This window comes from Pan troglodytes, chromosome 1, assembly GCF_028858775.2.
Source record: "Pan troglodytes isolate AG18354 chromosome 1, NHGRI_mPanTro3-v2.0_pri, whole genome shotgun sequence".
Taxonomy (NCBI): domain Eukaryota; kingdom Metazoa; phylum Chordata; class Mammalia; order Primates; family Hominidae; genus Pan; species Pan troglodytes.
This window is the reverse complement of record NC_072398.2, coordinates 160,391,394-160,413,538: the sequence shown is the minus strand read 5'-3', so window position 1 is coordinate 160,413,538 and position 22,145 is coordinate 160,391,394. Positions and strand designations below refer to the sequence as shown.

General features: G+C 37.9%; 1 protein-coding gene across 5 annotated transcripts in view; it reads left to right on the top strand.

Moving 5' to 3' along the window:
* Positions 1 to 22,145, top strand: part of LOC107967080 (embryonic stem cell-related gene protein-like) — a 199,325-nt gene that overhangs the window by 5,777 nt on the left and 171,403 nt on the right. For 3 of the 5 annotated variants that reach the window (XM_063800410.1, XM_063800411.1, XM_063800408.1), the window contains exon 2: positions 10,698 to 10,732. In XM_063800410.1, coding sequence (XP_063656480.1) covers positions 10,698 to 10,732 — 35 coding nt within the window. Of the gene's footprint in view, positions 1 to 10,697; positions 10,976 to 14,283; positions 14,361 to 17,807; positions 17,923 to 22,145 lie in introns of all 5 variants that reach the window. The other 2 variants (XR_010153501.1, XR_010153502.1) reach the window with 2 other exon arrangements.

Genomic DNA, 22,145 nt, shown 5'->3' with positions numbered 1-22,145 from the left:
CACTATTTCATTTTATTTTTCTTATTAATATAAGAAGACAGGAATGTCAGGCCTCTGAGCCCAAGCTAAACCATCATAACCCTGTGACCTGCACATACACATCCAGATGGCCCGTTTCTGCCTTAACTGATGACATTCCACCACAAAAGAAGTGAAAATGGCCTGTTCCTGCTTTAACTGATGACATTTTCTTGTGAAATTCCTTTTCCTGGCTCATCCTGGCTCAAAAGCTCCCCTACTGAGCACCTTGTGACGCCCACTCTGCCCGCCAGAGAACAACCCCCCTTGACTGTAATTGTCCTTTATCTACCCAAATCCTATAAAACGGCCCCACCCTTATCTCCCTTCGCTGACTCTTTTCGGACTCAGCCCACCTGCACCCAGGTGATTAAAAGCTTTATTGCTCACACAAAGCCTTTTTGGTGGTCTCTTAACACGGACGCGCATGAAAGTAATCATCTCTGCTACATCCTTTCAGTCCTGCCAGAAACACTTAGAAATGGATTTGGTAGAAGGAAGAAAGCAGGCTAAGTGATCTAGTACTTCAGCACTACATTGTAGGAAGCAAGTGAAAGCCAAGAAAGCAAACATTTTGCCACTTAATGTAATTTCACCAATAAATGAGGTACCAGAAAATTGATGTTTAGGTCCCAGGAGGCAAAAGATGGTTTAACTTTACTGCCTACTTTAGTTCACTTTTAGGCATGGTTTATCAGAAAAAATTTGAGACATGGCACTAACCTTTATTAATGAAGGTATTAACCTTTATGTAATGAAAAGTAGCACTTCTTTTCCAAAACCCCATTACAGCAACATTTGTAAATGTTGCACAAAAAGACCTATCTATGCAAATATATTGTCACTCAGAATGAATTGAAAGCATTCAAATAATTTTTTGTAAATGATTATTTGGTATTACAAACTAAATCAGGTGAGAGATGACTTTGTCAAGCACCAACTCCCAGATTCCCATTTCTCTTGACCCTTGACCACGCTGAGGACCATACACCAGTAAAACTGCACCTGAGCAGGAGAATGGATCTAACCACTAGAATTTGTTTTTCAGTGTGTCCTGAGAGCACGCTTTTTGACCATGGTCCTTCCTAGGCCTTACTACCTTTCTCTCTGGGAACCAACACAGAAATCTTTCTGTGACTTTCTGGTTCAAAGAAGCTGAAGGAGCTTACAAGCCAGAGGTAACGATATAGCCCCAGAACTTTAATGATGCATAAAAGCATATTAGAGTAATTTCATATTAATATAAAAATCTTATTTTTCTTTTTCTTATATAACCTAGTTTAGGAAAATAATAATAACCATAAAATAAGAAGTGATTAGTGCATTACCCTTTGGAAGACAGTCTACCTTTGCTGGCCTCTCCCTCTAGGGTCAAATTTCAGAGTGATTTTGATGCTGGTGCTCTAGAGCCACCATGTTTATTTCCTTGTAGAAATTAAGAAGCAAAATGTTAGTCATTAATGGGAAGATGCCAGAGAATGCAGAGCCATGTTTAGAATAGGGGAGTCAGCATTTCTAAAAAGCCTGATATATATTCATGAGATTTATTATTATTATTATTATACTTTAAGTTTTAGGGTACATGTGCACAATGTGCAGGTTAGTTACATATGTATCCATGTGCCATGCTGGTGCGCTGCACCCACTAACTCGTCATCTAGCATTAGGTATATCTCCCAATGCTATCCCTCCCCCCTCCCCCCACCCCACAACAGTCCCCAGAGTGTGATATTCCCCTTCCTGTGTCCATGTGTTCTCATTGTTCAATTCCCACCTATGAGTGAGAATATGCGGTGTTTGGTTTTTTGTTCTTGCAACAGTTTACTGAGAATGACGATTTCCAATTTCATCCATGTCCCTACAAAGGACATGAACTCATCATTTTTTATGGCTGCATAGTATTCAATGGTGTATATGTGCCACATTTTCTTAATCCAGTCTATCATTATTGGACATTTGGGTTGGTTCCAAGTCTTTGCTATCGTGAATAATGCTGCAATAAACATACGTGTGCATGTGTCTTTATAGCAGCATGATTTATAATCCTTTGGGTATATACCCAGTAATGGGATGGCTGGGTCAAATGGTATTTCTAGTTCTAGATCCCTGAGGAATCGCCACACTGACTTCCACAATGGTTGAACTAGTTTACAGTCCCACCAACAGTGTAAATGTGTTCCTATTTCTCCACATCCTCTCCAGCACCTGTTGTTTCCTGACTTTTGAATGATTGTCATTCTAACTGGTGTGAGATGGTATCTCATTGTGGTTTTGATTTGCATTTCTCTGATGGCCAGTGGTGGTAAGCATTTTTTCTTGTGTTTTTTGGCTGCATAAATGTCTTCTTTTGAGAAGTGTCTGTTCATGTCCTTCGCCCACTTGTTGATGGGGTTGTTTGTTTTTTTCTTGTAAATTTGTTTGAGTTCGTTGTAGATTCTGGATATTAGCCCTTTGTCAGATGAGTAGGTTGTGAAAATTTTCTCGCATTTTGTAGGTTGCCTGTTCACTCTGATGGTAGTTTCTTTTGCTGTGAAGAAGCTCTTTAGTTTAATTAGATCCCATTTGTCAACTTTGGCTTTTGTTGCCATTGCTTTTGGTGTTTTAGACATGAAGTCCTTGCCCATGCCTATGTCCTGAATGGTAATGCCTAGGTTTTCTTCTAGGGTTTTTATGGTTTTAGGTCTAATGTTTAAGTCTTTAATCCATCTTGAATTGATTTTTGTATAAGTTGTAAGGAAGGGATCCAGTTTCAGCTTTCTACATATGGCTAGCCAGTTTTCCCAGCACCATTTATTAAATAGGGAATCCTTTCCCCATGTCTTGTTTTTCTCAGGTTTGTCAAAGATCAGATAGTTGTAGATATGCGGCGTTATTTCTGAGGGCTCTGTTCTGTTCCATTGATCTATATCTCTGTTTTGGTACCAGTACCATGCTGTTTTGGTTACTGTAGCCTTGTAGTACAGTTTGAAGTCAGGTAGTGTGATGCCTCCAGCTTCGTTCTTTCGGCTTAGGATTGACTTGGCAATGCAGGCTCTTTTTTGGTTCCATATGAACTTTAAAGTAGTTTTTTCCAATTCTGTGAAGAAAGTCATTGGTAGCTTGATGGGGATGGCATTGAATCTGTAAATTACCTTGGGCAGTATGGCCATTTTCACGATATTGATTCTTCCTACCCATGAGCATGGAATGTTCTTCCATTTGTTTGTATCCTCTTTTATTTCCTTGAGCAGCGTTTTGTAGTTCTCCTTGAAGAGGTCCTTCACGTCCCTTGTAAGTTGGATTCCTAGGTATTTTATTCTCTTTGAAGCAATTGTGAATGGGAGTTCACTCATGATTTGGGTCTGTGTGTCTGTTATTGGTGTATAAGAATGCTCGTGATTTTTGTACATTGATTTTGTATCCTGAGACTTTGCTGAAGTTGCTTATCAGCTTAAGGAGATTTTCGGCTGAGACAATGGGGTTTTCTAGATATACAATCATGTTATCTGCAAACAGGGACAATTTGACTTCCTCTTCTCCTAATTGAATACCCTTTATTTCCTTCTCCTGCCTGATTGCCCTGGCCAGAATTTCCAACACTATGTTGAATAGGAGTGGTGAGAGAGGGCATCCCTGTCTTGTGCCAGTTTTCAAAGGGAATGCTTCCAGTTTTTGCCCATTCAGTATGATATTGGCTGTGGATTTGTCATAGATAGCTCTTATTATTTTGAGATATGTCCCGTCAATACCTAATTTATTGAGAGTTTTTAGCTTGAAGCATTGTTGAATTTTGTCAAAGGCCTTTTCTGCATCTGTTGAGATAATCATGTGGTTTTTGTCTTTGGTTCTGTTTATATGCTGGATTACATTTATTGATTTGCACATATTGAACCAGCCTTGCATCCCAGGGATGAAGCCCACTTGATCATCGTGGATAAGCTTTTTGATGTGCCGCTGGATTTGGTTTACCAGTATTTTATTGAGGATTTTTGCATCAATGTTCATCAAGGATATTGGTCTAAAATTCTCTTTTTTGGTTGTGTCTCTGCCCAGCTTTGGTATCAAGATGATGCTGGCCTCATAAAATGAGTTAGGGAGGATTCCTCTTTTTCTATTGATTGGAATAGTTTCAGAAGGAATGGTACCAGTTCCTCCTTGTACCTCTGGTAGAATTCAGCTGTGAATCCATCTGGTCCTGGACTCTTTTTGGTTGGTAAGCTATTGATTATTGCCACAATTTCAGATCCTGTTATTGGTCTATTCAGAGATTCAACTTCTTCCTGGTTTAGTCTTGGGAGAGTGTATGTGTCGAGGAATTTATCCATTTCTTGTAGATTTTGTAGTTTATTTGCGTAGAGGTGTTTGTAGTATTCTCTGATGGTAGTTTGTATTTCTGTGGGATCGGTGGTGATATCCCCTTTATCATTTTTTATTGCATCTATTTGATTCTTCTCTCTTTTTTTCTTTATTAGTCTTGCTAGCCATCTATCAATTTTGTTGATCCTTTCAAAAAACCAGCTCCTGGATTCATTAATTTTTTGAAGGGTTTTTTTTGTGTCTCTATCTCCTTCAGTTCTGCTCTGATTTTAGTTATTTCTTGCCTTCTGCTAGCTTTTGAATGTGTTTGCTCTTGCTTTTCTAGTTCTTTTAATTGTGATGTTCAGGTGTCAATTTTGGATCTTTCCTGCTTTGTCTTGTGGGCATTTAGTGCTATAAATTTCCCTCTACACACTGCTTTGAGTGTGTCCCAGAGATTCTGGTATGTAGTGTCTTTGTTCTCGTTGGTTTCAAAGAATATCTTTATTTCTGCCTTCATTTCATTATGTACCCAGTAGTCATTCAGGAGCAGGTTGTTCAGTTTCCATGTAGTTGAGCGGTTTTGAGTGAGATTCTTAATCCTGGGTTCTAGTTTGATTGCACTGTGGTCTGAGAGATAGTTTGTTATAATTTCTGTTCTTTTACATTTGCTGAGGAGAGCTTTACTTCCAAGTATGTGGTCAATTTTGGAGTAGGTGTGGTGTGGTGCTGAAAAAAATATATATTCTCTTGATTTGGGGTGGAGAGTTCCGTAGATGTCTATTAGGTCTGCTTGGTGCAGAGCTGAGTTCAATTCCTGGGTATCCTTGTTGACTTTCTGTCTCATTGATCTGTCTAATGTTGACAGTGGGGTGTTAAAGTCTCCCATTATTAATGTGTGGGAGTCTAAGTCTCTTCGTAGGTCACTCAGGACTTGCTTTATGAATCTGGGTGCTCCTGTATTGGGTGCATATATATTTAGGATAGTTAGCTCTTCTTGTTGAATTGATCCCTTTACCATTATGTAATGGCCTTTTTTGTCTCTTTTGATCTTTGTTGGTTTAAAGTCTGTTTTATCAGAGACTAGGATTGAAACTCCTGCCTTTTTTTGTTTTCCATTTGCTTGGTAGATCTTCCTCCATCCTTTTATTTTGAGCCTATGTGTGTCTCTGCACGTGAGATGGGTTTCCTGAATACAGCACACTGATGGGTCTTGACTCTTTATCCAATTTGCCAGTCTGTGTCTTTTAATTGGAGACTTTAGTCCATTTACATTTAAAGTTAATATTGTTATGTGTGAATTTGATCCTGTCATTATGATGTTAGCTGGTTATTTTGCTCATTAGTTGATGCAGTTTCTTCCTAGTCTAGATGGTCTTTACATTTTGGCATGATTTTGCAGTGGCTGGTACTGGTTGTTCCTTTCCATGTTTAGTGCTTCCTTCAGGAGGTCTTTTAGGGCAGGCCTGGTGGTGACAAAATCTCTCAGCATTTGCTTGTCTGTAAAGTATTTTATTTCTCCTTCACTTATGAAGCTTAGTTTGGCTGGATATGAAATTCTGGGTTGAAAATTCTTTTCTTTAAGAATGTTGAATATTGGCCCCCACTCTCTTCTGGCTTGTAGAGTTTCTGCCAAGAGATCCGCTGTTAGTCTGATGGGCTTCCCTTTGAGGGTAATCCGACCTTTCTCTCTGGCTGCCCTTAACATTTTTTCCTTCATTTCAACTTTGGTGAATCTGACAATTATGTGTCTTGGAGTTGCTCTTCTCGAGGAGTATCTTTGTGGTGTTCTCTGTATTTCCTGAATCTGAATGTTGGCCTGCCTTGCTAGATTGGGGAAGTTCTCCTGGATAATATCCTGCAGAGTGTTTTCCAACTTGGTTCCATTCTCCCCGTCACTTTCAGGTACACCAATCAGACGTAGATTTGGTCTTTTCACATAGTCCCATATTTCTTGGAGGCTTTGTTCATTTCTTTTTATTCTTTTTTCTCTAAACTTCCCTTCTCGCTTCATTTCATTCATTTCATCTTCCATCGCTGATACCCTTTCTTCCAGTTGATTGCATCGGCTCCTGAGGCTTCTGCATTCTTCACGTAGTTCTCGAGCCCTGGCTTTCAGCTCCATCAGCTCCTTTAAGCACTTCTCTGTATTGGTTATTCTAGTTATACATTCGTCTAAATTTTTTTCAAAGTTTTCAACTTCTTTGCCTTTTGGTTTGAATTTCCTCCTGTAGCTCGGAGTAGTTTGATCGTCTGAAGCCTTCTTGTCTCAGCTTGTCAAAGTCATTCTCCATCCAGCTTTGTTCCGTTGCTGGTGAGGAACTGCATTCCTTTGGAGGAGGAGAGGCACTCTGCTTTTTAGAGTTTCCAGTTTTTCTGCTCTGTTTTTTCCCCATCTTTGTGGTTTTATCTACTTTTGGTCTTTGATGATGGTGATGTACAGATGGGTTTTTGGTGTGGATGTCCTTTCTGTTTGTTAGTTTTCCTTCTAACAGACAGGACCCTCAGCTGCAGGTCTGTTGGAGTTTGCTAGAGGTCCACTCCAGACCCTGTTTGCCTGGGTATCAGCAGCGGTGTCTGCAGAACAGTGGTTTTTCGTGAACCACGAATGCTGCTGTCTGATCATTCCTCTGAAAGTTTTGTCTTAGAGGAGTACCCGGCCGTGTGAGGTGTCAGTCTGCCCTTGCTGGGGGGTGCCTCCCAGTTAGGCTGCTCGGGGGTCAGGGTTCAGGGACCCACTTGAGGAGGCAGTCTGCCCGTTCTCAGATCTCTAGCTGCGTGCTGGGAGAACCACTGCTCTCTTCAAAGCTGCCAGACAGGGACATTTAAGTCTGCAGAGGTTACTGCTGTCTTTTTGTTTGTCTGTGCCCTGCCCCCAGAGGTGGAGCCTACAGAGGCAGGCAGGCCTCCTTGAGCTGTGGTGGGCTTCACCCAGTTTGAGCTTCCTGGCTGCTTTGTTTACCTAAGCAATCCTGGGCAATGGTGGGCACCCCTCCCCCAGCCTTCCTGCCACCTTGCAGTTTGATCTCAGGCTGCTGTGCTAGCAATCGGTGAGACTCCGTGGGCGTAGGACCCTCTGAGCCAGGTGCGGGATATAATCTCCTGGTGCGCCATTTTTTAAGGCCATCAGAAAAGCGCAGTATTGGGGTGGGAGTGACCCGATTTTCCAGGTGCCGTCTGTCACTCCTTTCTTTGACTAGGAAAGGGAACTCCCTGACCCCTTGCACTTCCTGAGTGAGCCAATGCCTCGCCCTGCTTCGGCTTGTGCACGGTGCGCACACCCACTGACCTGCGCCCACTATCTGGCACTCCCTAGTGAGATCAACCCGGTACCTCAGATGGAAATGCAGAAATCACCCGTCTTCTGCATCGCTCACTCTGGGAGCTGTAGACCAGAGCTGTTCCTATTCGGCCATCTTGGCTCCTCCCCCCGATATTTCTTTTATATGAATTTATCTAGTAGTTTTTGTTTGTCACCTTTAATGTAAGTACTTAGATTGGGAAGGCTGACTGAGGGCTTACAGGCAATACATAGTCCTATACAGAGCCCAGTGGAGAAGCAGCCTAGGAGTTTGAGCAGAGGTTCAAATTTTGTCACATTTGTTGTGTGTATTTGGGCAAGATTTTGTCACATTTATTGTGTTTATTTGGGCAAGTTATTTAACCTCTGTAAACCTCAATTGTTTTAAGTTGTCTAATGGAAATGATCATAAGTACTTTTTAAGGTTGAGTGTAACATGTGATAGTAAATACATAGGGCTTAGCATAATTCCTGGTAATAGCAAAGCACAGATTTACGAGACTTGCCCTTAAGGAAATTAAGTTTTATCATCATATTCCAATTAATTTCAACTAATAAATACTTGTTTTTTTGCCTACTATGTGCCAAGCACTGTATTTAGCTTCAGGATATGACTGTGAACAATATAGAAACAAGAGAGCTTTTGGCCCAGATGGCAACAATGGTGAAGGCTGAAAAAAGGGAACTCTGAGAGGTGCTCTAATTTGGAAAATTTCTGAATGGCTCACTCTCCTCTTCCTCATTCCAAAAAGAGCCCAGTAGAGATGGCTTTTATTTACCTCATGACTAAAGTAATTATATATTCCCAGACTAAGGTTGGGTTTGACATTTTTATAACAAAATTATTATTGACCTTTCATGATACTTGTTATGGAATTTATATCTCAGCTTGTGTAATTGATGTATTAGTGCTTATTTACAATTTCTAGGTAATGATTTTATAGAAAATTTATACTCTTGTGATAGTCTCCTTTGGAGCCCTGTGGAAATTTGAAACACAGAATGAAACTCATTACAGAATGATATTCATAAATATAATTAATATTTAACAAGACTATGTCATTCATATATAAAACTAGGAAACTCAATGAAACTAAATTTTTGATCTTGTGAGTCTGAACCCCAAGGCTAAATCTCTGGTATATTTATAATGTAAATTTTAAAAAATTCCACTTGCTGCCTTCCTGAGGCTCACGTAGTAATCTTCAGGGGACATTGTACTTACATCTGCTGCTATTTATAGGTTGCCAGTAATTGAGGTTGTCATAACTGGGTGTTTAGTTCATTTATTCTCATCTTCCTCCCAAATTTTTCAGGGAAAAATTTTGTGTTGAATTGGCAAATACTAACTTGAGAGGCATAGAGCATACAAATAATTGGTATGTCATTGTTTATTGGCCGAAACAAAGATAAACTAATAATTAACAGATAAACCAATGTAGATTGTATTACTATTGTATTTCAGATGGTAATGAATTCCATAGGAAATATACAAATTATGCAATAGTAACAAAGAGACTCCTAAGTTTTTCAAAACACCAGGTTGGATTTCTTTAAAAATCTAGGCTTACCAGAGTTTAAAGTATTTCAAGACCTTGTCTGTAAAAAAGGGCTGCTAGTCTAGGATGCATTTGAGGCAGACTAGGCAGTCCAGCTGGGAAAATCAGGACTGGTGACTGGCATAGGTGGTACATCTGGTAGGGCTAGGTTTACAGTAGGTGGTGGTTTCTAGTAAGAGTAGTAATAACTATATGGCAACGTCTAATGCAAGTAGAGGCATAAAAATTAATAGAGTGCCTTCTGTGGGCTGGGGTCCATGCTGGACACTAGAGACCCAAAATGTGATAACTTGATGTCTGTCTTCAAATGCCCCTCAATTTACCATCTTGAGCCTATTTGTTAGGCCTTGCTTACTTTCTGATTTTTTGTTTTTTTTTCAGTTGATAAAGCCATCATGACTTCGACCCTGCATTAGATAGAAAGTCCTGATTAGTATTTCTACATGTTGTACATAAAGTCCCACCTGAAGTCAAGGCCTTTACAGGGCTAAACCAGAAGCAATAGCGTTAACGATGAAACAAATCTGAGAAAAACATTGCTATCAAATTTATTAACTTAAGTGGGAAAAATATGGCATTTACTTGCTTCTGAGCATGAATATTTGGAAACAATAATAACAATTTACTTTAACTTTACCCATATAATATGCATATAACTTTCAGCTTGCTCTGCATATTAGAACTTACATTCATCCATAAAATTTGCACATTGCCTACTTGATGAGTTCATGTCTCATTTGGTGTTGGACTATGAGTGTGTTCTTGTGGTCTCTCTTGGAAGGCAGTTATAATGAAATCCATAGGCAGGAGGAGGAGTGAGAACATTCACAGACAATGTCATCATACATTTGGAAAAAATTAAACAATAGTTCTTTTCCCATCTTAAAAATCAACAACAAGCCAGGTGCAGTGGCTCACGCCTGTAATCTCAGCACTTTGGGAAGCTGAGGCAGGCAGATCGCTTGAACTCCGGAATTCGAGACCGGCCTGAGCAAGATAGTGAACCCCCGTTTCTAGAAAAAGTACAAAAATTAGCTGGGTGTGGTGGCATGCATGTATATTCCCAGCTACTTGTGGGGCTGAGCCAGGAGAATTGCTTGAGCCCACGAGGTTGAGGCTGCAGTGAGCCGTGTTTGTGCCACTGCACTCCAGCCTGGTGACAAAGTGCCTGTCTCAAGAAAAAAAAAAAAATTAAATTAAAAAAAATTAACAGAGCTTCTGATCATCAAGAAATACTTTCTTTTCACTATACTATCCTGAAAAAATTCCAGCCAAACATCAAGAATCTTGATGTTTTTGTATCAAGCATATATATCATGAATAAAAATAAAAGAAAAAAATAAAATTTCACTTAGGCTTAGTTTACAAAATTAGCTATTTTTAAAATTAAAAGTTAATACATAAACAGGATGATTGTCTATCTTTTCTAAGACTTGTATTCTTCATCTGCTTCCTCTTCTCCTACTCTTCCCATCTCTACCATTTATTCTGCTCCTCTCACAGGCAACTCCTCTAACCAGTTGTGTTTGGTGGCTTCCTCCTAGGAATATTCCAGCTGGGCTTCATGGAGAGAACACATGTAAGTGCTACAGCTGAGCTGCATCTACAAGTCATCCCAGTTCTGGTGGCAGACCCGTGAGTGAAGCCTCTGATTCTGGCCCCCACCCACAGAGGCAACCCCAACTGAGGCTTCACAGAAACCCTCCACCATCCCTGTGCCCTGACTGAATTCCTGACCCACAGATTTCATGGACGTAACAAAATGGGTATTTTATACCATTAGAACTGGAGTGGTTTGTTATGCTGCAGTAGTAATTGGATAGTAAGTTTCAATATCTGATAAAAGCAGGCCTTAATCATTATTCCTTTTTTTCCCAGAAATTTTCTGACTATTCTTGTTATCTTTTCATATACATTTTTGAAACATACTATAGTCTCTGAAGTCCCTTTTCTACCACCACTACCATCACATATATGTATATATGTAATATAATATATGTAATTTTATTAGGGTGGCTTAAAAATTGTTTTCTCATAATAATAATGTTAGATTTTCTGTTCAAAAACAGGGTACATATTTCTATTTATTAAATATTCTAAAATGCCCCCATAAAAATATAAAATTTTCAATGATATAAGTTCCATACATTATTTGTTAAAGGCATTCTTAAGTATTTTACCTTTTTAAAAATAGACTTTATTTTTAGAGCAGTGTTAGATTCATAGCATAATTGAGTGGAAGGAACAGAGATTTCCCTTTCTCCCCTGCCCTAACACATGCATAGCCTCTCCCATTGTCAACGTCCTTTGTCAGAATGTTACATTGGTTACACACAATGAACCTACATTGACACATCCTTATCACCCAGAGTCTATTATTTATATTAGGGTTCACTCTTGGTGTTGTAGATTCTAAGGGTTTGAACAAATGCATAATGACATGTATAATGGTGGGGCCACACATTTTATTTAATTTTTTAAAATTTAATTTTTAATTTATGTGGGTACATGGTAGGTGTATCTATTTATGGGGTACATGAGATTCTTTGATACATGCATGCAATGTGTAATAATCACATCATGGTAAATGGGGTATCCATCCCCTCAAACATTTATCCTTTGCATTACAAACATTCCAATTATACTTTTTTAGTAATTTAAAAATGTACAATTAAATTAGTACCGATTGTAGTCACCCTGTTGTGCTGTCAAATACTAGGTCTTATTCATTCTTTCTAACTAGTTTTTTGTACACTCCCCTACCCCCACTCCCCACTACCCTTCCCAGCTTCTGGTAATCATCTGTCTACTCTCTATTTCCATGAGTTCAGTTGTTTTAATTTTTGGCTTCCACAAATAAGTGAAAACAAGCAAAGTTTATCTTTCCGTGCCTGGCTTATTTCACACAATGTAATGACTTCCAGTTCCATCCATGTTGTTGCAAATGACAGAATCTCATTCTTCTTTACGGCTGAATAGTATTCCATTGTGTATATCTATGACATTTCTTTATCCATTCATCTGTTGATGGGCACTTAGGTTACTTCCAAATCTTGGCTATTGTGAATAGTGCTACAATAAACATGGGAGTGCAAATCTCTCTTTGATATCCTGCTTTCCCTTCTTTTGAGTATATAAGCAGTGAGATTGCTGATTGCTGGATCATATGGTAGCTCTATTTTTAGTTTTTTGAAGAACCTCCAAACTGTTCTCCATAGTGGTTGTACTAATTTATAGTCCCACCAACAGTGTATGAGGGTTCCCTTTTCTCCACATCTTCACCAGCATTTATTGCCTGTCTTTTTGATACAAAGATAAAATATTTTATCCTTTTATTATTATTGTAAATTGGATATTTTCTTTTATTATATTTGTAATTAGTTTTATTTATATTTTATAAAACTATTGACTTTTTATAGTAATGTGGTAGCATCCACGTTGCCGAATTTTGTTATTGTTTTTAATAGATTCTCTTGGTGTTTTCAGGAGTAAAATTATACCATCTGAAGATAATGGTAGTTTTACTTATTCTTTTACAATTTTTATGACTCATATTCCCTATTACATTGTCTAGTGTTTTCATTTTATTCATTACTTTAACATGAAATCGTTAGTGCTTCTTTTTTTTTTTTTTTTTCTTGAGACAGAGTTTTGCTCTGTCGCCCAGGCTGGAGTGGAATGGCACAATCTCCGCTCACTGCATCCTCTACCTCCCAGGTTCAAGTGATTCTCCTGCCTCAGCCTCCCAAGTAGCTGGGATTACAGGCACATGCCACCACGCCCGGCTAATTTTTGTATTTTTGATAGAGATGGGGGTTTCACCCTGTTGGCCCGGCTGGTCTCGAACTCCTGATCTCAAGTGATCCGCCCACCTTGGCCTCCCAAAGTGCTGGGATTGCAGGCATGAGCCACTACGCCCAGACTAGAGTTTCATTTTTAAACATGATACTGACTTGATTTGAAGTAGCTATAGTATGTGTGTGTGTTTATTGATCTCTCAATCATCTAAAATAATGTTAAGAAAGTATTCCTTTTTATATAAAATTTAAAAGATCAGAAACATATGCTGAATTTCCAATGCCTCTTTATCAACTTATAGAAATGATCACATAAATTTTCTTTATATTTATTAATATGGTGAATTATGTTAAATGTTTTCTATGTTTATTCATTTATTCATCAACAATACATATTTACTCAAAGTGCAAAGCACTGTTTCTATTCTAGGTACACCCTTAAGGATGCTGGGGTATTTAGGAAATCTAGGTATTGAATTTATAGTAGTATAAGTCTCACTAGGTTGTGGAAAATGATTATTTAATATGTTGCTGGATTTTATTTGCCAATAATTCTTTGAGGATTTTCGGGTTAATTTCCCAAGTGAGACTAGTCTGTGGTTTTCTATTTTGTGCTGTCTTTATTATGTTTTGGTATCAATGTTATTCTGGCTTTGGAAAAATAATATGAGAACATCATTTTAATTTCTTCCAAGGAGTCCTTCCTGGGAATCTATTTCAAAGACTTAATTGCATGTGTACTCAAAGATATACATTTAGGTATGTTCTGTGGAAACAATCTGTTTTTCAGTACAGGAGTATGGTGAAAGACTATAGCTATAACAATGAATGATATAGCTCTATAGTACATGCTAATATATGTACTGATATGGAACAATCTTTAAGATGTATTATTACATGGAATAAACCAACCAGACCACAAAACACATGTTTTTGCTTTTGCTAAAAAAATGGTGTTGAATGACTAAATGGGTAGATTAATAATGATATATATGTGTGTATGTGTGTATATATATATATATATATATATGCATAAATACATTTATGTTTTCATCTTTCCAGCCTCTAGGGAAATTGATTTCTGAATCCTTTCAGAGTTAATAAAAACCATAATTATGTGTCTCATGGGGCTTGTGGTTATGAAATTCCATGTTTGCATCCTGGAAATTAAATGTGTGACAGTGACAATGTCACATAAGTTTCTCTTTCTGCACATACAAGAAGGCTGTATTTTCCAGTATCTATTGCAGTTAGATTGGTGCTATAGAATGCAGGCAGAAATGATGTAAGCCACTTCTTAGACTTGACTTTTTAAAAATGTCATTTATTCCAGCTCTCTCTTGCCCTTTATGTCAACTCCATGTGCTGCTAAAAAATGCCTAATGAGGGCCCTTGGATCACTCTTTGGAGGTGAGCTGAGCAACCCATATTAATGTGAGCAATACCTAAACTTTCAATGTGTTATAAAAATGAGATTGTGAGGTTATTTGTTGCTATAGCATAGCCTACCTCATCCAGACCAGTATGTACTGAGAAGGGCTTCTTTACAATTGAGGGCTTCCTGGGCCATTTGTATGACAAGAGAGAGGCTTTGATTAAGAAGTCAGTGTGCTGAAGAAGGCAGTAACAGAGATCCAGCAGAAAAGAGATTTGGATAAAATTATTTTGTTTTTGAAATTCTGACAATTTGGGCCTAGGTTTATGGCTTCCTAGGGGAGAAATTTTACCTGAAACATATCTGAATTTCCAGAGTTGCTAGGAGAATATTTTAAGTGTGAAGCCATTAGCCTCCCCTCTCGGGCTCTTTATGCCATCTAAGACAGATTGGAGGTGTTTTTGAGATAGTATATGTCTCTCTGAGGAGTTAACTTGGAAGAAAGAAGGCATTTATGATTTGCTACTTGAGACATGGACAAGCTATTAATATTTCCCTTTATCATGGCAATTCCTGGTTACAATTGTAAGTGAATGACTTAGAATAAAAATAAGATAAAAATATTTTTAAATGCCCATACAATTATAAAAACAATTCATTATTTTAAAAAATAAGAGAAAAAATAGTGAACAAAGCTGTAAATCTGCATACAAAATATCCAAAAGCTATAACTAAATCAATGGACTGAACTTTATGTCAGATGGTAGTGGAGAGGTGAGGAAAAAAGCATAATAATGAGGAGGAGGTAAAGAGGGAGAGGAATAGAAGAAATCTGAGGCACCTTCTTCAATAATCAGAGTACACATATTCTAGTCATAGGCTCAAGCCATTGGAGCAGAGGCACATACTTTTAATAATAATAATGGTAACTATAATAATGTGCATATATGGAGTTTGCTACCTTCTCTGTCTTTTCTCCTTTCAAAGGGCGATGTCTTCTAATCTATGATAAGCAGAATGCTTAGTTTTCCTTCTTTCCTTGTGCCCTCTCTGGAGTGCCCCTCTAGCACATGGACCTATCCGACAATTCCTGACTTACTGTGGGCTTCTGTTTTGTGCCACCAATCACTAATTTGCACTTCATGTTGATATATTTGTGCCTTATCTCTATGAGAAACGTGGGGCACATGGAGGAGTATATTTACTCATTCGGTATTCCCAAGACTAGCACATTCATACACAATAATACATATCCATTGTTCTACTGAGGAATTAGTGCAATTTGAAAAGGGAATTACAGTGTAGGAGAAAAACTGTTAAATTCCTAGATAATGAGTTTATTCCTGGAGTCTTAAAAGGCATCTAAATGACTTAGACCATTCAAAAGGAGTGGGGTGTGGGCAGTTTCCTATTTTTTATCTGGATCCCCCACCTTTGGTTTTGTGGGCTCAGGGGAAAAGAGCTACTTCAAATTTATTTGAAACTCCACTACTTCTCTTGAGAAAATTATTTCCTTCTAATAGGAAAGCTATGCCCAACACCCCATGTGGCACTCATGTTTGTGCCACACAATCTTGAATAAGAATCTGAATCTTCAATGTGTTACTTTTGCTTCCAAATTTCCTATGAGTGAGAGATGTTGGGTTCCCACTTCTTATAGGGAAAAGTGACCTTGGATCCTCTCATTTTTATTTAGAGACAGTGTCTCCCTATGTTGCTCAAGCTAGACTTGAACCACATCTGCTCAAACTACTCCTAGGCTCAAGTGATTTTCCCACTTCAGCCTTCCGAGGAGGTAAGACTACAGCTGCACTTCACCACACCTGGCTTCCTCCAGTTTTGAGTATACTTTTCAATATTTTCACCAGGGAAGACTTTGAGGATCTTCTGGCCTCTTTAATTAGATAATTCATTAGACAAAGTGTATCTTCCAAAGGCAGAAAACTAAAATTCCCAGGATCAGTTTAGAAAACCTAATAGTGAGAAAGGAATTATATTGCTGATTAGCAAGGACCTTGCTGTGTCCTAGGAGCAGATAGGCTTTATTTTTTTATTTTATTTTTATTTTTTGGGTGACAGAGCAAGACTCCACCTCAAAAAAAAAAAAAAAAAAAAAAAAAAAAAAAAGATGGGAGCCCCAACCTGGGGCAGTTTTCTTTCTCTCTCTCTCTCTCTCTCTTTTTTTTTTTTTTAAAGTTCTAGGGCACATGCACACAATATGCAGGTTTGTTACATATGTATACATGTGCCATGTTGGTGTGCTGCACCCATTAACTCATCATTTACATTAGATATATCTCCGAATGCTATCCCTCCCCCCTCCCCCAATCCCACAGCAGGTCCTGGTGTATGATGTTCCCCTTCCTGTGTCCAAGTGTTTTCATTGTTCAATTCCCACCTGTGAGTGAGAACATGCGGTGTTTGGTTTTTTGTCCTTGCGATAGTTTGCTGAAAATAATGGTTTCCAGCTTCATCCATGTCCCTACAAAGGACATGAACTCATCCTTTTTTATGGCTGCATATTATTCCATGGTGTATATGTGCCACATTTCCTTAATCCAGTCTATTATTGTTGGACATTTGGCTTGGTTCCAAGCTTTTGCTTTTGTGAATAGTGCTGCAATAAACACACGTGTGCATGTGTCTTTATAGCAGCATGATTTATAATCCTTTGGGTATATACCCAGTAATGGGATGGCTGGGTCAAATGGTATTTCTAGTTCTAGATCCTTGAGGAATCACCACACTTTCTTCCATAATGGTCGAACTAGTTTACAGTCCCACCAACAGTGTAAAACTGTTCCTATTTCTCCACATCCTCTCCAGCACCTGTTGTTTCCTGACTTTTTAATGATCGTCATTCTAGCTGGTGTGAAATGGTATCTCATTGTGGTTTTGATTTGCGTTTCTCTGATGGTCAGTGATGATGAGCATTTTTTCATGTGTCTGTTGGCTGCATAAATGTCTTATTTTGAGAACTGTCTGTTCATATCCTTTGCCCACTTTTTGATGGGGTTGTTTTTTTCTTGTAAATTTGTTTGAGTTCATTGTAGATTCTGGATATTAGCCCTTTGTCAGATGAGTAGATAGTCTTTATTTTGATTGGAGGTGCTTGAAGTTTCTTTCCTCCCTGTGCTTAAAAAGTCAACAACAATCTTGGAAAAGCTACATTGAGCTTTAATGTCGGTTGCTTATGCAATAATAGCAACCATAACCAATCCCCCTACCGGAACAAAGAAATATTCAGGGCCCAAATAATATATTTGACGACTGTTAGGGGCACAACAATTTACTGTTTCTTGTCAATGGACAATCGTCTAACTTTACCTCAGGCTTTCATAAGTAGTTCATGATTTTCCAAAGAAATGTTTTGATTAAGAAATTATAGTAAAACAAAATAAATCAGAACAAGAAGAATAAAGAGTTATTAAGCTCTGTGCTTTGTATTGTCTTAATTGCAATTCAATAAATCTCTTTCCAAGGTATGAATGAACTGGAAGAAAATATACTGATCATGTGGTCTACCCTTGTGTTTTATATATGAGGAAACTGAAGCTGAGAAGAGTAAAAGACTTACTGAAGGTCCTACAGACACTGGTAGGGTCAAACCTCAAATGTAGATATCCTGATGTGAATCTAGTCTTTCCTATTTTTTTGTTTTCTTCTTGACTTCCATCTATTTTTTTTCAGTCCTCCCTGTAATAACATATTGCTCCTCAGGTGTCTTCCAGACTTAAAGAAGTAAAACCTCTTAGATTAAGAGTTTTTTTCTCTTTCTTAGCACAACGGTATGTTCACAGACCTTTGTGTTTCTTAGAACAACTTTAAAAGTAAAAGTGCAGTAACTTTTAAGAGATTATCCTGAAGGGGAGCTGATGTCAATGCAGGGTTAAGGAAGAGTAAAGTTGAGAGAGAGTTTAGCATGAACACAGCTACCAATTAGACTATTTTTCCCTGATTCTGGAAACATAACCCACAAAGTGTACTTTATAATGGCACTACCTTAGAGAGTAATGAGGTGTGACAATGGGGTGGTGCTAGTGTAGGCATGATAGTCTGTACAGTAAATTGGTCTTTTTTTTCCCCTAGGAAATCTCCCTTTGTATAGAACCTGTGTCTCATTTATGTTTGAATTCTCAATACTTACTGAGGTCCCTAGAGAACTGAATATCTTTGGATCGTAGGGGTCAATAAACCTGAGAAGTTATTTTGGAGCCAGAGTGTTGAGGATCCTCACTACTAAGGCAAGGAATTTAGCTCTTTTTCAATTACCCTCTGCATTTAAGTTTATTTGCATTTGGCTAGTAATTGACATGATTTTAGCTGTTTTAAATATGCTTTAGACATATTTTAAATATGTTAACTATGAAAGAAAAGTGTAAAAGATGTACATTTTGAAGGAGACATCCTGGAGGGCTTTCCTTCAGGTTCCCATCCTACGGCTTCTGTACCTCCTGTTCTCCCATTGTCTGTAATTTTACTGGCCATTGACAGTCCCAGGAGTGCCAGTCAGTATTCATGTTCTACAAACCTTCTCAGCGCCTAAACTTCAGGATCCCTTGCAGGTTGAATGATGACTTCTAGGCTCTTGTTCTTGCTGTCATGCCTTGCTTCAGATTGTAACATGGAAGAAGAGGGACCACACAGGCCAGTGAATTTGTGAGCCTGGTGGTCATTATCACCCACCTCTCAAAGGATATGGGAGGGAAAATGGGCATAAATCAGCAAATACATAACCTGGCTGCTAAATTTCTTTCTAGACCCCAGCTTCTGAAATAGTAAACTTGATGAGATTTGATTTGTTCTGAAATATTGTGTTGTCTTTTTAAAACTAATGAACTAACTAGCTAATTAATGCATTCAAAACTTATAATTATTGTCTGTATGCCATAAAGTGGTTGCTAAGCATCGTTGAACTTGATAGGATAAAAATTAAAGCATAATAATACATTTTACGGACATAGAGAAGGATATATAGTCAATACCTTAATAATGATAACTAATTAATTTAGCATAAATTATAGTGTCCTTGCATCCTTGCCATGTGCCAGACATTATTTCAGGTTCTGAAGAGTATATCTGTGAACAAGGTAAAGTCTCTATTGGCAGAAACATACAGTCTAGAGATGGGCAGGCATCTGAATGGGCAATTATGAAATAGTATTATACATGTTATAAAAGGAAAAAGCAAAGGGAGACTCAGAAAGAATACCCAACCCCAGCTTTGGGGAGATGAAGGAAGGCTTCCCTGAGCAAGGAATGAAAGATAAATGTCTAATAGGTTAGTTTCTACAATTTAAAAGGCAGTGAATCTTTACTGAAATTAAATTTGAGCAGATGATCATAAGGTAGTATTTACTTTTCATTTGAAGGTGGCTCTTATTATCTACTGAAACAAGTTTTTAAAAGTCTCTTAAGAAATATTCATGATATTGATTCTTCTTATCCATGAGTATGGAATGTTTTTCCATTTGTTTGTGTCCTCTCTTATTTCCTTGAGCAGTGGTTTGTAGTTCTTGAAGAGGTCCTTCACATCTCTTGTAAGTTGTATTCCTAGGTATATTATTCTCTTTGTAGCAATTGTGAGTGAGAGTTCACTCATGATTTGGCTCTCTGTCTATTATTGATGTATAGGAATGCTTGTGATTTTTGCACATTGATTTTGTATCCTGAGACTTTGCTGAAGTTGCTTATCAGCCTAAGGAGATTTTGGGCTGAGACAATGGGGTTTTCTAAATACACAATCATGCCATCTGCAAAAAGAGACAATTTGACTTCTTCTCTTCCTATTTGAATACTCTTTATTTCTTTCTCTTGCCTGATTGCCCTGGCCAGAACTTCCAATACTATCTTGAATAGAAGTGGTGAGAGAGGGCATCCTTGTCTTGTGCCAGTTTTCAAAGGGAATGCTTCCAGCTTTTGCTCATTTGGTATGATACTGGCTGTGAATCAATATTGGGAAAATGGCCATACTACCCAAAGTAATTTATGAATTCAATGCTAACCCCCTCAAGCTACCATTGACATTCTTCACAGAATTAGAAAAAACTACTTTAAATTTCATATGGAAACAAAAAGAGCCCATATAGCCAAGACAATCCTAAGCAAAAAGAACAAAACTGAGGCATCACACTACCTGACTTCAGAATATACTACAAGGCTACAGTAACCAAAACAGCATGGTACTGGTACCAAAACAGATATATAGACCAATGGAACAGAACAGAGGCCTCAGAAATAATGCCATGCATCTACAACCATCTGATCTTTGACAAACCTGACAAGCAATGGGGAAAGAATTTCTTATTTAATAAATAGTGTTGGGAAAACTGGCTAGCCATATGCAGAAAACTGAAACTGGACCCCTTCCTTACACCTTATATGAAAATTAACTCAAGATGGATTAAAGATTTAAATGTAAGACCTAAAACCATAAAATTCCTAGAAGAAAACCTAGGCAATACCATTCAGGACATAGGCGTGGGTAAAGATTTCATGACTAAAACACCAAAAGCAATGGCAAGAAAAACAAAAAGGGATCTAATTAAACTAAAGAGCTTCTGCACAGCAAAAGAAACTCTCATTAGAGTGAACAGGCAACCTAAAGAATGGGAGGAAATTTTTGCAATCTGTCCATCTGACAAAGGGCTAATATCCAGAATCTACAAGGAACTTAAACAAATTTACAAGAAAAAACCAAACAACCCCATCAAAAATTAGATGAAGCACACAAACAGACACTTCTCAAAAGAAGACATTTATAAAGCCAATAAACATATTTAAAAAAGCTCATCATCACTGGTCATTAGAGAGATGCAAATCAAAACCACGATGAGATACCATCTCACACAAGTTAGAATCATTAAAAAGTCAGGAAACGAGATGCTGGAGAAGATGTGGAGAAATAGGAATGCTTTTACACTATTGGTGGAAGTGTAAATTAGCTCAACCATTGTGGAAGACAGTATGGCAATTCCTCAAGGATCTAGAACCAGAAATACCATTTGACCCAGTAATCTCATTATGGGGTATATACCCCCAAAATTATAAATCATTCTACTATAAAGACACATGCACATGTATGTTTATTGCAGCACTGTTCACAATAGCAAAGACTTGGAACCAACTCAAGTGCCGATCAATGATAGACTGGATAAGGAAAATGTGGCACATATACACCATGGAATACTATGCAGCCATAAAAAGGGATGAGTTCATCTCCTTTGCAGGGACATGGATGAAACTGGAAACCACCATTCTCAGCAAACTAATACAGGAACAGAAAACCAAACATTGTATGTTCTTACTCATAGGTGGGAGTTGAACAATGAGAACACATGGACACAGGGAGGGGAATATCACACACCGGGGCCTGCTGGAGGGTGGGGGGCTAGGGGAGGGATAGCATTAGGAGAAATGCCTAATGTAGATGACGGGTTGATGGGTGCAGCAAACCACCATGGCATGTGTATACCTATGCAACAAACCTGCACGTTCTGTACATGTATCCCAGAACTTAAAGTATAATTAAAAAAAAATAGACAGGAGAAGGGAAAAAAAAGGCTTTCAAGAAATATATAATAGTAGGTTTTATCCTATACTCTACTACTTTGGATCTGTCATAGAAAAATAATTCAAAATATAAAATAATTGATCATCTTGGATATTTTTATAATAGTGTTAATTATAATGAATATTAAAAATACAGTAAGTGTTCTTCAGTTGAATTATTGAAAAATAATTCAAAATATGAAGTGATAATCTTGAATATTTTAATGCTAGTGTTAATTATAATGAATACTGAAAACACAGAAAATTTT